Source organism: Athene noctua, chromosome 6 (assembly GCF_965140245.1).
Source record: "Athene noctua chromosome 6, bAthNoc1.hap1.1, whole genome shotgun sequence".
Taxonomy (NCBI): domain Eukaryota; kingdom Metazoa; phylum Chordata; class Aves; order Strigiformes; family Strigidae; genus Athene; species Athene noctua.
Window position 1 is genome coordinate 30,070,913 of NC_134042.1, and position 18,049 is coordinate 30,088,961.

An 18,049-nucleotide genomic window follows, 5' to 3' on the forward strand; every position below is an offset into this window, starting at 1 on the left:
AGCATAACTGGTGCACTTATTGCAAGCATAAGACTTCTTATAACAAAAGACTGTAATTATAAATTCCTCATTGCTCACCTCAACTGCAGCAGCAACAACTTATTGAAGTAAAGAACTTGGCTGAAACCTTTTAGAAACTTTGGAAATCCCTAAAGTACTGGGCAGAGGAACAATACAACAAAGAAAACTTCTTACCTTTAAAAAAAAAAATCAGACCAGGCACCACAAAACTGTGTAACATTTGTTTTCACATTAGCTGTCTAGTCAAAAATTCAGAATCAAATCCGTTTTAAGTTTTCCAGTGATAGACAGTTAAAGGGGATAAATAAAGACAATTGTGAAAGCAGATCAGCAAAAATTTATCCAGAAGAGAGTCTTCAGGATACGGAAAGTAAGTCTAAGAAGGCGTGGTTCGATGATCAAGAATCTGGCAACTATAGTAGATCAAAGTCTTAATAAAAAAAAAAAAAGACTTATCTGTAAGGATACAGAGGAGGAAGCTTGTTTGTCAAATAGATTTTCTTAGAATTTTCATGTTTGTGTGCTGCAACATCCCAACTCCATAGGTAAGTGGAGAAAAAGGCATAACTATACTATAAGGCTGAAACACAGTGACTTCTCTCCACACCTTCAAACAAAACAGGTGAGGAGATAAACTTAAAATAGAAAATAAAACAAAGAAAAAAAATATTAATGGATTTTCAGTGTCAATGCTGAAAAATTTCTATTTCAAGAGCAGCCCAGCCCAGTTAAGTGACCAGGAACTGTAGAGTAGAAAGCACGCTCTATTTAAACAGCAAGACAAAAAATGCATAATCTAAGCGTACTCTATAGTTACAGCTAAGGCTAAAAAGCCACCAGGTCAAGCACTCGTGATTTAACTGACCATAATTCCAGTGAGTATCGAGACAAACTGAGTTGGACTGTCTGTTTTCTTCTCAGCTGTGTACAATGTCTATTTAAGAGGATTAGTCATGCAGAATCATCTGGAGCAAGGAAGAGAGGGTGCTGTCCCTGGGAAGCAAATGAGAATGCTCAGGAGAAAAAGCTAATGGGAGACAAGAGTTGCAGGAATAGCAGTAAAAGAGTAGAAAAAAAGTTACAGCAAGCTACAAGTTTCCTGAAACTCTGCGTTTGAACTTTCAGGATACAAGGATCTGCTCCAGAAAAGAAGAGTTTATAAACTCTTTCCACTTCCAGCATTTACCTCTCTACTTAAAAAATTATTAAAACCTTTCTTTCATTTTTCCCCAAGTTTAAAAGCCTTCTAGGTCTTTCTTGAGGACTTCCTACATCTAAGGAGATGGCACAGGAAATCCTGCCTCAAAATTCCAGCTGATGTAAGGTCCTTTCACACAGGCAAACAACAGGGGAACTATTTGTCACAATAAAAATTGACAAAAGAAAGCAGTAACAATTAACACATGAGCAGATCTTCACAGTATTCCATTCTAACACCTAATAATATACATCTATACCAGCTAAATATCCATAATCTTACTGCCCATAATTTATCTACACTAGTTAAATGATAGGTGACAATAATGTATACAAATTCTGCTACAAACATCCATTAAGAAAATAACAATATCTGCAGCATACTTAAAAATTAGAATTACTTTGAATTTCTCCACGGAGTCCCGAGAAAAAATTTCACAAGCAGCATCAATTTCACTTCCTATCACAGTGAGAATGGATTCCTGTTCCATTTCTAAGTGATGCAGTTGATCTTTAAACTGTAATCTGGCCTCATCCATCCTTCTCAAATTATCTTCTTCATTGCTTATCTGTTTATCCTGGAGTGAAAGATGAAAACCAAAACAAAGAGAAGTTTTGCATTAATGATATAACATACATCATTAGTAATATCTCTTTCAATTTTATAATCACACTATACTCACTCATGCACTGAATTCAGTTCCTTGACATGGAAAATTATACCTTCCAACAGTACTCCTAAATTTCTCTCTTGCTTCTCCTTATTCTCCCGTAAATCAGTTATGAAGAAACTGCTACCAAATCCAAACCCAACAGTCAAAACCAGACATTATGAACCTTTTTCCAGAGTAGAGAGAGAACCCACAACAAATTATTATCTTTTCCGTGACCCACTTACAGGCATCTACTCTTTCATCACAAAGAGATCCCTGAAGGAAACATGTATTGGCAGTCAGTGTGTTCACAAGGAGAAGTGTTCAAAGAATACTTCATAGGACAGTGACTAGCATGAGGAAAGCATTTTATGTCATCCAATGTCAGAAAGATTGTTAAATATGTCACATCTTTTTAAAATTCAGATTCTCTTCCTTTACATCTATGGCAGATATAACTGAACCTGGCAGCAGTTTTGTTATACAATATATTGAATTATGCATTGTAATTAATATAACAAAACTATCTTCTTAGAAGTGAAATTGGTTCACACTTTGCTGCTGAGATCAGGAGGATAAAATGTTTACCTTTGCTGCATTGCAACAGGCACATTTTAGTATGTGCAAACGCACTGAAAATGGTGAGAAAAGAATAATAATTTTGAAAATTTATTAATTATGGACCTCTGCAATGACATGGTACAACTGTTTTATTAATTGTATTTATTGATAATCTTCATACACTGCTCTCATGAGACACCACTTTGGAGCTAGGTAATTTCTAATATACAAGTTCTGTGAATGGGATACATATGGAATCATAGAATCATTTAGGTTGGAAAAGACCCATGTGATCATCAAGTCCAACCATAAACCTAACACTGCCAAGTCCACCACTAAACCATGTCCCTAAGTGCCATGTTTACACATCTTTTAAATACCTCCAGGGATGGTGATTCAACCACTTCCCTGGGCAGCCTGTTCCAATGCTTGAGAACACTTTTGGTGAAGAATTTTTTCCTAATATCCAATCTAAACTCCCTGGTGCAATTTGAGGCCATTTCCTCTTATCACTTAGTGATAAGCAAGTCTTATCACTTGCTATTTGAGAGAAAAACCAACAAAAAAGTTTTCAGGAGGTTGTATACATATATATGTATAGGTGTTATATCTATTAGCACTATAGGTGTTTTTTAATATAGGTGACCTTCAAATGTGAAATAGCCATACCTGATAAGCAGCTTGCTTTTTTCATTTAATTCATAGAAAAATACTTGAGTTAGACAGTAGCTATTTCAAACTGAAGGAATCACAAGAATTTTTAATATGCACAGGTTCCAATATTTCTGCACTACTCATATAGGAGTTGAAATATCAGCTCTGATCTAGAGCAGTATTCTGAAGGTAATAAGATCGCAACATATATGCTTCCAGTGCCAGTATTCTATGCTGTCTCATTATTCACTGAATGTAATCCATCACATGCTGAAGTTCACTCCCAAAGACCATGACTAAAAGAGTATATAACTCAGTCTTTTCATCTGCTTGATTTTCTATGTGCCACTATTCCTCAGCTGTGGGTGCGTATGCCAGGTTGCGAACCTTCTGAGTCACTGACAATGTAAAAGTATCATCAGCATTTGGGTTAGAAGATTAACAACGTCTAAATTAATGATGCACTTGTGTTAGAAGACTAACGGCGTCTAGATTAACGATGGCTAAAAGCAAAAGAATTTGTGCTTGTTAGGGAAGAAACAGATAAGAAGGGATTCCTTAAAATAACAAAGCAGAAACTTAACTACCGGCTGCGTGCGGTTAGTAGTCCTTATCGAAAGTGCTGAGAGGAACTAGTTTTTGAAATGAGCATGCACTAGAGCAGCACATGGATTTGCTGTTATTTTTAGAATGTACAAGAATATATAAGGACTTGTTTTTCTAATAAACTTCGGAGCTTGACTGTTAACCATATTGGTGTGTGTCTTGTCTCACAATCTTGTCCTGCAGAAAGGGTTCCCTGCTACACTCAACATTCTACTTTCAGAGCCTACAGGAGAAATTAAGTCACTAATACTCAGAAGTACATATAACAAAGACAAGAATCAAAAAATTTTACCATTATTCTCTGCACCTTCACCTTTCATGAAAAAAAAAAATCCAAGCGATCTATAATAATTATATTTCTTTGAATTAGTATTTGCAATAAGGGCAGATTAACATTAAAAGTATAAAAAATGTGGAAGAGAAACAGATAATTCTTTTGTAACACAATAGGCTTCTTCAGTATCACAATATGACAGCTAGTATGATGTTCTCAAGATGTAATATTATTATTTCCTCCATCCTAACACCCCTTCTGACAATCTACAAGAAAACCACAATAGTAAATATTCTCTTAAATTAACTGATTAACACAATCAAGTGGAACTCTCCATCTGCATTTACCTTCAAAGGTTGAGAACACAGGATCATGTGCTTAAAAGCTTCTCCATTCTGTCTCAGCTTAGTGATAAAAGATCACCTTGGTCTAAAAACTATATCTTCCCAGTATTAGGTAAGATTGGAGCTAGTTACAAGTGACCGCAGAAGACTATGTACACTCCCACATTTCCTTAATAATAGATATTATAGCACTAAAATCCCAACCTAGGAAAAACACATTTTGAATTTTCATTTCAGGTACTTTTTCTTAGTCTGACAAGTTGAGCTTTTAAAGCACTTCCTGTTAGTTTAACAAGCTAAGATAAATACCATGTTTAAGATTTTTCTCATTCCACACTTTGAAAAAAAACACGCAAAAAACCCAGCAAAACATTCTTCTCTCGGGGCTAGGAGTCAAACATACTGACAATATATGCTGTATAACAAAAGCAGCTAACAGCATTTCTAAACAATCACTTTACTTTCCTACATTCAAAATGAGGCCATTTTAAGCCCCACACCTAAGTGACATGAACTTCATTTATAACAACAAAATACGAGCTGAAAATTAAATTGAAAAACCTGAAAAGCCACAAAGGATCTACAATATCTATGGGCCTCTTATCAGATTTAAATAGCTTGAAACTATTGAGCTAATGAAAAATTATCTGCTGAGTATTCAGCAGTACATGTGAAATGAATGAATAAGCCTCTTGTATCATGTTAATATAAATACCTATATCAAAAATTTTCTTTTCACAAGGATAAGAAATTACTAAGTTGACACAGAAGAGCAAGAACCTTCCAGCTAGAAGCTACAATATCCGATATTTTAAAATGAGGATATCATGAAAAATTTATAAGCCATTTCCCTCAGGATGCATAAATTTTGTTTGTTTGTTTTCTTGAATTTTAATGTAGGAAATCAAGTTTGTCGAAGATTAGAAACAACATTTTCAATGTTAATATGAATTAATTACTAACAGATATGTGCTTTACACTGGAGAAGACAAAACTTCACCAACATACAAAAATACTTATCTGAAATCACAATGTTGCAGGAAGATAAATTTAAGATACCAAACCACCACAATGTAAAATACATTCATGTTAAGAAAAACATATTAAAAAGCAATGCTGTAGGAACCAATCATGGGAAAAGTAGAACTCAAGAAAGCATAAAGAGAAGTTACAAAATAAAATTCTTCAACAATTCTGTATTTATCACTACATTTTTGAAAAGAAATGCTGACAACTTCAGGTTGTGAGACCGCAAATTAATATTTGATAGTAAATATTAATAACAGAACACCAGGCAATGAGAATGTCTGGCAGACAGTGTCCATCTCTAGAAAATGTGAATGTCTTTAAAAACTTGCCACACTTTAAGTATTCAAGCAGAAAATAGTTTTCATGAAGTTATTTAGAATTTTACTGTGCTTACATTGCTTATCTACTTCAAATTAGCTCCAAATTATTCATAACTGCTCTGCAACTTTAAGAAAATGTGATGAAAACTAGAAATGTTTGGTTAAACATTTGTTGGTTACCTATATTAGAAATAGGGCAGGCAAATCTTTGGAGGGATACAACTAATGACTCAGCCAAAGCACTACTGCCTTCTTTGATTTATATAGAAACTGTGTACTCAGTATGACTATGTACATTCCTTAATATGCGCATGTATTTTTGTATTTTAAGTTTACCATCTATTTCTATAATTCATTGTTTATTTTAGGTATTTATCAGCGGGAGACACTGATGAATCATGATTAAGACCATTTAAGTTTACCTTTTTCTCCAGTTCTTGTTTTACAAGCTCACATTTCCGCCTGAGTTTTATATTTTCTTCTTCATTTTGGGTTAATTCTTCTGTCAATTTATCACACTCAATTTTTATCTTCTCCAGTTGTCGACACTGAGTCTTGACTATGTTTTTCTCTTCTAAAAGTTCCATCTGATGGTAATGGGAAAATAGATTACAGTCACTATATGAGTTATTTTAAAACATTCCCAGACTGTAGAGTTTCAAATCTGTGGAACAGTATTAAAGAAAGATAACTATATTTAATCTTTTACATTTGAGTTATACTAAGTGCAATCACTTATCTGAACATGGAAAACATGTATCGCAGTCATAGAACCATACAGTATTTTAAAAGCAGCAAATATAAGTCTCAGATTCTGCATTTCAACTCTGCTACACTCATCAGCTTACATCATCTTAAGAAGTATTTATGCAACTTTTCCATGACTGAAATAATTTGGAATCAGAAAGTCTAAAACTATCATTTCACTTCAGGATCTAATATTAAATTTATATCTGCAAGGAAGTAACTGCAAAGATTTGGTATTTTTAATTTCTAGAACTGTGTGGTTTTAAATATATTCATAGAAACATTGCAGAGAAAAAAAAAATTAATAATTTAAGGGCCTTGAAAGCCCTGAATAGGTGAGTGAATAAAGTACACCAGTTTCCAGTGGAAAAGATAACTGACTGAAACTGACAGATTTGAGAAATTCTCTAGAAAATATAGAAAATGAAAAAAAATACAGAAAGGACGCAATTTCACACTTATTACTCAAAACCAACTTCATATTAGATAAATTCTGGGATGCAGTTACACAGAAAATAAACCTGCAGAGTAAATTCCTTCCTGAGTAAAAACAAAAATTCTATTATCCAAATTACATTATAAATATAATTTTTATGGGAAAGAACGGTAAGGAGCGAAGTTTTACAAGTCAGTTTAGACACTAGAGCTAACAAACACACTTCCAAAGAACAATTCCAAGAAACAACTTTGGTCTAAGCCCACAGATACTTATGGACACAAGGACAAGCTTGCAATACCCAAAACATTTTCTATTAATAAAATCAACTATTCAGGTCTATATTCTATAAAATCAGCTTTTCAGTTCCTGCTAAAGTTAACTGTAATATAATGTCTTTGAAGATAGAGATAGTCCAAAAACCAAATTGCTCACTTATATTACCTTTAAGACACAATGGAGAAAGTTAGTTTTTATTAATTTCCAGTATGGACAAGGCAGATGTGACCATAATTTAACTGATCTGGATTGAACCCATTTTCCACATCTGATAATCTTCAGGAAAACAAGAACTCCCACTTGGTATATGTATAGCAAATAACTCAAGAAGAAATACACATATATACACAATTTTATATGTATAGATAAATAACTATATAATCTTTCATTAAAGTTCTGTCAGGCACGAGGACATTTTGTACTTAATTATTCTAAGAGAACAAGGATGTTTTTAAAGCAAATGAGAGCATGTAGTAAAATTAGGGGACATATTCAGAGCTTCTGAACACATAGCCGATTAGGAACCACTAAGTGAATCAATTTCCTATGCCTAGTTTATCTATCATTTTAAGTAAGAAAAAGAAAGAAAAAAAAAAAAAAGACAAAAGACAGAGACACTAGAGACACTGGTTGGGAATCCTTTAGGATGTTCTAGCAGAAACAAAATTAAAAGCTTAAGCACCAGAATCTCAGTACTGAGACAGTAAGATCCTTTGCAACACTGACTTGTACAAAACTCTATGTTCTTCAATACTAGTGGAGGAGTTCTACTGTAGTTCTACAATATTCCTATGGTACCTCCCCTACTACCTCAAAAAATCCTTATCTTATAATTTTCCAACCCAGTGCAGCACTACAGAAAGCCAGACAAGAGTGAAGCAGAAAGTATCATACATAGGCAAGAGAAGGAAAAAAATAAGGATCAAAAGTAACTTTTTACAATCTATAAAGCAGTTGGTTCTGCAAACACAGGGCTCCACTCCCTTAATTTCCCAAACATAATTCATCAGAATTCCTCTTCTAGTTAAGTTTAAGGCTCTGGGTCTTAAGGGAATGTGTTAAATTTCCGTTGACTCCGAGTCTCTCCCAACTGACATTTTTAAGACTTTAACATCAACAACCTTTGGACAGGGTTATGTATATTCTTTCTCAAAAGCAGTTACAAAGGTTGGACAAGGCCGAGGCATAAAGTCAAGATTATTACTGTAAAAGACAATTAGTTACTGGGCACAAAAACTTACCAGACTGAAAAAAAAAAGACAGTAGGTATAAAACCCCTTTTTGTTGGATTTCCATAAACTCTATCCTAAAGCCACAATATTTAAATACAATTTGATAAAATGCATGTGAAGTTTACTTTGGAAGAAAAATATGTTGATAAAAGTGAAACCCAATTGCAATGTAATGATGAGTTCAGATATAAAGTAACCAAATCACCTGCACAATGACATGTTCTCATCAGGTCTTCCTACAGATGGATATGATTATCTATTTTGTTGCACTTGCAGTCTTTGAATCAAGAGAATGTTGTGTATTAGCATTTTGTGTACTTCTAAAAAAAGTTTCCTAACCTAATAACTTACAAAATTCATCTCCCTCAAGCCCTTTGCTCTTCTCTGAAACAGAGGCACAAAGCTGTAAAAAAGCCTATCTAGATTAAGGATTCTGGAATAGTCATGGCACTGTAAATAAAAGAAGGAAGTGAATTTTATAAATATTCTGTTTAGGTACAACAATCAGTACCAATATTGAGGCCCTTACTGTAAAATGGACCTTTCTATAGGAGAAGAACACAGTCACAATCAACTCATTTTTCGTTTACTACCATCCAGAATACACTTTCCTCCTCATCTCTTGATATTAAGTGTACAGTCTTAATTTCAATGTCATTGTCAAAGAGAAAACACCTATTTGGACAGATCATTTAAATAATGTTAGACACATTACAAATTAAGCCCCCATTGTTAAGCACTGCTGCCAAAATAGTTTTAATGATCCTTCCACTAACAACCATCTAGACTTTTTTTATTGCTATTTTCATTAAATGCTTTCTGTGTTTTCCAGTGCTTAAGAAATATCCTCAATTATTATGTCATGAATGATAGATTAAATAACTAACCATTCTTTTCTAAAGTAACATCAATTCATGACTGCAAGTGTAGAAAATATGCATTTTTAACTAGTTGCATATTTGTGAGAAAAGAAGAAATAAAGATGCTTACACTACTTCTGATGAAGTACATCATGAATTACTTGAGCTTTGATTATGGATTTTACAGCTTTTTATGGTTAAATTGGTAGAATTTTGACATGAACAAATTTTTAATTTGATGGGACTGAAGTAGAAAGCATATTTATAGTGCTTCAGTGCTACAGTGCACTCAAAACATGTTCGTAATTTACAGCCTATCTGGAAAACTACTGCCTCCATTAATAAAAATATTACTATTATTAGAACATACAAAATACTATCTTACATATATATTTAACCATGTAATCAAAATCACTTCAATGTTAGTGCAATGTATATCTTATACAACTACTGACAGTTAATTGTACAATTTAGACCACTTCAACTTAACTTTTCAGTTTTATTCAGGCCACTTAAAGCCACTAAAATGCTCATTTTCTTTCCAATGCAATAGCCTTGAATCAGGAGTAAATTATGTAAACAAAGACATTAACTTGTTTCTTCATGAATACAATGCTATTTCATCATTTACTATATGAACACAGTCACTTTTCTGAGAAATTGTACAGAAATTAGAAATTCTAAAAACTCCTTGAATAGAAAGATCAAAATGAACCTTAACAAGTGTTATACATTACCACTTTTCACATTCTAAAAACATTTCCAGATACAATGCAGTATTTCTGTCATGCAATTTAACATCACGCAATTTAAACATTTACAAAAATGCATCATCCCTGAAATACTGCAAGTTCTTTAATAGGGCTGTGACAATAATTGTAAAAATAACAGCTGAAGAAGGAATCAAATCATATTAAAACACTACAGCCTGATAGATCTCCTTCTGTTCTGATCACAGACGTACCCTATTTCGCTACTTTTGAACTAAAAAGGCTTTCTTACCCCAAATTAAAACTGCCCATACATTATTACCTTCATCACACAAGGGGGGGGGGGAGGTGTAAGGGAAGTCTGATATCGGAATTCTTCAGAGTATGTACCTTTAGCATTCTAATCTGAGCCTCTGCATCATCCTTTTCTTGTTTAAGTAGTTTCATCAGCTCTTGAACATTTCGTTCATGTTTGATTTTAACATTTTGTAACTCTGATCTAAGATCTGCCAGCTCCTGTTGGTGAACTTCTCTTTCAATCTTCAGCTGCCTGTTAGCTGAAGTCATCTCTTCACGCTCAGATTCCTGCTGTTTCTCGAGATCTGAGAGGCTCTTATGTAATTCCTTTTTAACTTTCTCCTCTTCTGCTATTCTGTTTGTTAGTTCCACACGTACAGAGCTTAAGTTTTTTACATCTGCTTGCATTTCTAAGAGCCTTTCTTGGTCTTTTTTATGGATCAAGTTAATAGTTGCAAGTTCTGTTTCCAAGTGTTCTTTTTCAGCTTGCATTTGATTTTGTAGAAAGACTTGCTTTTTCAACTCATTCTCCAATTTATTTACAGTACCTTGAACTTCTCTGATTTCTTCTTCAAGAGATACCTGGTGAGACTTCATTTCATTCAGCTTTACCTCCTTGCAGTGGAGGAGTTCTTCCTGCTGGGCTCTCATTGTAAGCACATCATTCAGCTCTTTCCGAAGGTTTTCTATTTGGTGTATAGCAGAGAGAAGTTGACTCCTGAGGTCATCCTTTTCTTTGAGAGCCTAGGAAAGAACAAAAAGAAATCCAGTGAGACCTAAAGTAATTCAAGAAAATTGTTGGAAGGATGTCCTTAGACATTCCTAGTGTCTCAGGAACAATTAGCACACTTTGGCCTGTGAATACTACATTTCATTAAACTCATGTTACACACACCATTCCTGATTCTTACTTATCTCAAGTTATCGTTTAAATTTTTTAACATTGTTTAAAACAAAAAGGCCCTTACAGTACACCTATAAGTCACAGACAACTTTTAATACAGGAAAAAAACAATGATAAAGGGACAATATGATATTTTCCTGATGTATCACAAAATATTGGGTTCTTTAAACTGGCTTAAATAAATTTTACACTGAATTTTACTGTTTCCACTAATTCCACAGCCTGTACACATCTCTTATAGATATATACAAAATTACTTGAAATAATCAAAAACAAAAAGGCAATTAAGGTTGCCACTGTGCAGGTTAAAAGCAATTTAAAAAAATCATAATTACATCAAGAAAAAGCAGTGCAAAACAAAACACAAAAATAATAAATCAAGGATATGGGGTATCCAAATATATCAGTATTTCAACCTCTCAAACTGTCTTGCCATTCTAGTTGCATGATTTGGAAAAAAAAAAGGTAACATTTTAAAACACACCATAAGTAACTTGCTTTGAGTATAAGCATATTTTCTACATCCCATACATAGAAGAACATAAGTTCCAAGAGACAGAAGATGTTAGAGATTCCAACTGCCAACCAATATCAAGGATAACCACATAGGCAAGACTTTCACCAAGTCTAATATCCCAATAACCCCAAAAGAACGGAACCTAAACAGTCTTTCTATAGCTCACCCAATGTCTGCAAATATTTGGAACATCTCAAAATCGCAAGCTATGATTATAATTAAATTTTGAAAATTTGCCATCAACTCTTTTAAGTCCTATAACAGAAAACAAAGACAACAGACTGCCATTTCTCCTTTTTCTTTATTATTTATTTTTATAGAGTTTTGTCTCAGATATTAATTATGCGTATATTTCAAAGACGGTTAAATTATGTTCATCTAGTTCCCTTAAACTTATCACAAATGCTGTATCTAGATTGATTATATCCTCATATGGAAACTGTCTACAACTTTATACTGAGAATGTGAAATATTGTTTGCATTATTTTCTCCTCCACAACAACAGACAAGTTATTGGAGGATATGGGATATCAAATAGATTTTCTTCAGGAGTGACACTTACCTCGAATTTGTTGGCAAGATGCTGATGATTTTAAAAATAAGAACTAATACTGGCACCCTTTCTTAAATGGAACTTAAAGTGACTAAATTTAGCATTTTTATACATTTGTTACATAAAAAGAGGTAAAATCCATATCAAGTACTCTTATGTAACAAAGAAAACGTCAATGTGGACAGCACTATCAATTGCCATTACAAAGACCTGTCCAGCATTTACATGAACAGTGATTTTAGAGCCTTCTGAGGCTCCTCCTGCTTGTTATTCACAACTCACTCTCTTCTACTTTTTGCTTCTCATTTGTCTATTATGAGACACACACGATTTCTAAATTATTCAGGTTTTCTTCCTTTCCTTAACGCCTCCATTTACCTAGGCAAAAGATGACCAACATCTTAAATGTTTGCAAAACTTATTTCCTCAGACAACTGCTAGGACTAACTAATACAAGATTATTACTATGGAATGAACTGTTGGAGCATGGATAGAGCAAATAATAATAAAAAATAAGGAATATGCTAGGTAGGTCAGGAGAGAAACAGCAGTCCCAGAAATCACAGCTTATATGTGCTAGAGTTTATTAATTTCAACTCGGTATTAGACCCATTGTGGCTTCTGTGCTCTGACCATGCTCATACATCCACGTGCCAGTCTCAGAAGAGGTTACTGTATCAGGAATAACATGTAACCACTGTCCACTGCATGAGAGAATGCATAAGATGAACATAGCTTATTACTTAATGTGTCTAAAATATTTTACCAAATGTTTTTTACATCATATTATTCCCTTAAAAATTAATGACAAATAAACTGAGTTGTGTTAACTGTTAACTGAAAAGATAAGTAAAAGCAACGTTCATAGAGAAACTTTCTTCCTTATAAGAAGAAAGCTTTGATTAAGTGAAGAGACTGGAATAAATGATAGATGAAGAGGAGAACACAGAATTCTAATAGCTAAGAAATATTGCCATCTATTAGCTGTATTACAGTTCACCAGATAATTTGGTTCAGACTTAAGTCACAATTCACATAAACAAGCTCCCTTAATTTCCAAAACAAATGGAAAGAGTACAAAAAAACCCCCCCACAGTCAATCTTACCTGACTGTTCTTGTCCATCAGTTGATTGATCATTTCCTTTTGTTTTTCCACCTCACGATCTAGTTTCTTACACTTCAGCTTCCACTGGCGGATGGCTTCCTGTGCTCTCACCTTCAGATCTTCTCTTTTTTTCTCAACCTCCAGCCTGAGTGCCTCTGAATGTTTGAATTCAGTGAGGTACCGTTCTGCTTCCTTAGTACTCTCTTCAACCTGTTGAGCTAACTCAGCAGACTGGAGTTCAGTTTGTCTACGTCCATTCTCACAAACCTTGTAGCAATTCTGTATCTCCTTTAGTTGGTTCAGCATTTTTTCCTGCTGCTTCTCCCTGTTTTCCAGGTCAGATGTTAACACCTGGAATCATCACAGAAAAATAAGAAAATTCCAATTCTAAAGATATACAATATGAAGCCTTATAAAAAAACATACAGCAATGTTAAATCACATTTCTGTCTAAAATATTAACAGCATAAAAGATCTCCTTGGCTATCAGGGAAAGCCCTGTTAGCCCCAGAGAATCTCCCCCTCTGCAGTGGTAAAGAATTTCACCACAAGATATAAAATACATGATTACTCTATCATGTATTTTATCTTCTACATTTATTCCTCTTCTGGTTGTTCTTATTTTTTATATTTTAAGTGTGAGGAGGAATCATTGACCAGGAGCCACATATGTTATCCACTAGACAAATATGGAATAAAGCAAATAGGAAGATGTAGGGAGGTAAATATAAACAGGTGAGAGGAAGAAGAAAATTGGCAAGGAAAGAATAGCATTCACCATAGCAAAAGTAATATATAGTATATGAGCTAGTTGTTGCCCAGTTTTATATGCTGGTTGCTTTCATGGAAGCAACATGCTGGATAAAGGTATTCTGAAAAGCACTGATGAATATAAAGAATACAGCAGCTTGGTAGAGGTTTCTAAAACAAAGTGCAAAGATGTTTGAAAATATTAGAGCCAACATTAGTTAGCATTTCAATACTGAATGAAACTGAAACTACATACTTTTAAAATAGCAAGCACTGCCCATCCCAAACCTAATACTTCTCAGGCAGGACAGTCTCAAGCAAGTCAGGAAAAATGTTCTCTCTCTATCTTCTGCAAGGGCATATCTGGAAATCAGGTATTGAACCTTCACTAGCAAAACTGATTTTTATTAAGATCACCATGTAGAATTTTACATTAGTATTCTGTATTTCAGGCCTATTTAAGACTTATTTCATACCACTCAGTATTTTTACTAATAACTACTTTAATAGGCTTCCTCTATAGTCAAAGATATTATCAGGCTTCAAGGAATGGAAATACTTTCAAGGAGAGGATTAGATTTCAGAACAACTGAAACAAATTGGAGGTGTAGTCTGAAATAAATGCAGTGCAATTCAGAAGGGACAAGAGAAAAATACTTTGCCTAGAAAAGAATAAGTGACTTTACAGATGCACATAAAATGACTCTTTAGACAAAGGTCCTTCCACAAGGTTGCAGGGGGGTGGGAGTGGGGGGTGTAGCTTGGGTGTGTTGTTCCCGCTTTTCTTTGTGGGTTTGTTGGTTGTTTTTTTTTTCCCCCTCCAAACCTGACCATTACCTCCCGGGAGTCAATAAATTGTACCAGACTTTTCAGGAAAGCAATTGTTGTCTTGGAAAGACAACTGCATGTGCAGTCAGTCACACAGTAAGGAACTGAAGAAAATAATGTCTCCAACATTCACTGACACAGAAAATCTCAAGGACAAGCTGTGGCCTTTGTGATTAGTCTAAAGACCACCACCCAAGGAAGCCCTGATACCGAATGATGCCCATCCCCACTCCCTTACTGTTGTATTGTCAAACTCCTTAGATAAGCCTCAAAGGGGAGAAAACTTGGACTGAGTGAAACCAAGTGTCTCTCATCAAGCACAAGGACCACTAATCTCTGGCTCCATTGTGAAGCCTGACACCATGAAGGCCTTGCTAATGGCTTCAGGACTTTGACACTGAAGAGGTGATAAGGCCTGATAAGAGGTGAGCATTTCTGAGATGATTGCTCAAGAAGCAGGAAGTCAACAGAAATCTGTGGGAACCGGGGTAGAAGTGACAGGCAGCAGGGTGAGCATAACTACCAACTCAATTGGACAAGGAGGTTGGTGCACCCCATTCCCCTTCAATGCATCTGCAGAACCCATACACCACCTTTTTCCTCGTCTCTCATGGAAACGTGCTCATGGAACATCTACCTCTCTTTGCCTAGTATGCTTATCAGCTGATGAGATGAACGTAAAAGGTGACTTTGCTGTGTGTGCACCCACCACTCAAGATTACCAGACCTGAGACAACACTGGATTCAGGGCTGGTGATCAGATTTCTTTGACTCTCTTTTTCTCCTTTCTTCTCCTTTTCTTTCCTTTCCTTCCTTTTCCAGGTTTAAGCTGTTTCTACCTCAAGTAAAACATTTTAACCAGTTGCTTGGTGTTGTTTTGATGTCTCTGGGAAAATTTCTACTCTGTTCATTCTAAACTTGTAATTAGAACAATGACAGGGTAGGTCACTGATTTAAAAGGGTTGTGATTGAAAGAAAGAACCAGGAGATAAGGGAGCCAGTTACTCCAACTTTGTATAAATAATGCACGTCTGGTGAACCTTAAAAAGACTGATAGGAGTCATTCTGCTCCAGGAGGCACCACAAGATGGATGGCTGTCTGAGAAGAAAATTGACAGTATCTGGGGAAAAGATAAAGACAGCAAGGGGTGGGGAGACCATGACCACCAACTCAATTTAAGATCAAGAAGATGTGTCCCTCCTCCTTGAGTCTGCGCAGAATAATTAGAAGACTGCAACTTTAAATTGAGACAAGGCATGTTGTTAACCAATAAGGGCAAATTGTTAAGAAACTAAGCAATGGTCATTACAGTAAATGTGTATTCTTGTAGTCTGAAGTGTATAAACACACTGAAGTTCTTTTGTGCAGTGTGCCAGATTTCTGGAATTACCACCTAGCACCCCACTCTGTGCAGACATGGAATAAATAAGTACATCTGGTTTGTGTGTATATTGTTGTATTGCACAACGGGTAAATTACTGCACTTGAGGGACAATAGTTTCACCTTAATTTAACCCGAGGCGATCACAGAAACTTTATGACTGTGGGCTCCCAAGTCCAGGTTGTAACACGTGTGACTGACCATGGTACTGACAGAAAGTACAGACAGGAACAGACTGATGCTACAGACAAGAACAATCAGTCCAGATCGCTACATGCGCCCATGATGCAAAACAGAAGGATTATCCACTGGACAATCAGTTGTCCACCTGTAGGATGGATATTCCTGCTCTAGGTACAACTGAGATATAGATAATAAAACAATAGGTAAACACATTATGGAATAGTTCAGAGTAAATCTTACACAGGTGGCAAAAAGAACACAGGAAACTCTAGATTTACAGTTCTATACACTAGAAAAAAAACACATATATTCTGCTTTACTATTATTTAAACATGCATTTTTAAGCTCATCAGGCAAAACAACCAGGACTAACCTTGTAAAAAATCTTGATTCATAAGACAAAACCAACTAAAACCTCACAAGCTGCAACTAGGAAAATTTTATCAAAATTAGCATAAATTCAAATGAAAGCATATTATATTACTTCTTTAAAGGTAAAGATTTAAATTCTGAATGTACTAGAAGTCAAAAATAGCCTGATAAAATACAGTGAGATATTACATTTACCCTTCCACAGATTTTCTAAAGTGGGTCATCATTTCTTCAGAGTCATACAATTATACATGCTATTTTCTCTTCTCATTTCATGTCTTTATGGAGACACCATAGAGGATGTCAGTCTAAACTGATGTACTAATTAACTCTCCATCATTTAAAAAACTTTATTTATGTATCATTCCCCCAGAGAACACATTTCATTAATACAATTCCCACAGATGCTTTAATGAAAAAGGAGTCTAAGCTTAAACATAGAAAACAATGTTCAATTAATTGTAAACAGTAATTTCACTTTATAAAAGCAAATCTTAATCTCCAATTTACTGGCTTACAGTACAAAGAAAAAATATTTTAGACATTCATCTTGAAGCATAACTAATTTATCAACACAAGCTATTAGCATGAGAAGGAAAAATGAACTTTGACGTGGATGTACCAATATAAATGTGAATTTTTGTTTTATTTTTACAATTTGTGAAAATCAGAGATCTTTGCAAATAGCTTGCACTTTGCTTAGAAAAGTTAAGCAAGCACAGACCGAAACCACTTGAAGTCAGCTAGAAAACAGCACCATAGCATATCAACATTTCATGCAGCTTTCCCTGTAAAGCAAGGGAATAGAGAAACAGTGGATCTCCACACTCTCTGTTTTTATATCATCATAAGAGGGGGCCCAAGTGTACTGACCTATACTTTTGAATTCCTATTTGACATAGGAAAAAACATATGTGTATCTGTATGTTAACATGTATGCAGTTGTCAAAATTCTGTCTGCTCTATAAGGGCTTTGTCTACAGGTATTTATAACGTTAAATAAGCAACTTCAGACATGGGTTGTCATAAAAACAATAAAATAAAAAAATCTGGTATGAAATCATATTTATCATCTACACATCATCTAGACATAGATTTCCCCGAAAGAAGAAAGTCTCTTTATGTATGTCATACATATTCACGGGGGGGGGGGGGGGGGGGGGGGGGAACAGACATACACAAGCACTATTTGCTAGACTTTCTTTTGCTTCAGTATCATTAAGATCACACCTCA

At 34.8% G+C, this 18,049-nt stretch overlaps 1 protein-coding gene across 1 annotated transcript in view; it reads right to left on the reverse strand.

The window, feature by feature from the left end:
- Positions 1-18,049, reverse strand: part of CEP128 (centrosomal protein 128) — a 126,078-nt gene that overhangs the window by 69,903 nt on the left and 38,126 nt on the right. Inside the window, exons 12-15 of the mRNA XM_074909235.1 lie at positions 13,301-13,651; positions 10,314-10,964; positions 6,082-6,246; positions 1,620-1,796 (exon numbers count right to left, since the gene is read on the reverse strand). Coding sequence (XP_074765336.1) covers positions 1,620-1,796; positions 6,082-6,246; positions 10,314-10,964; positions 13,301-13,651 — 1,344 coding nt within the window. The remainder of the gene's footprint in view (positions 1-1,619; positions 1,797-6,081; positions 6,247-10,313; positions 10,965-13,300; positions 13,652-18,049) is intronic.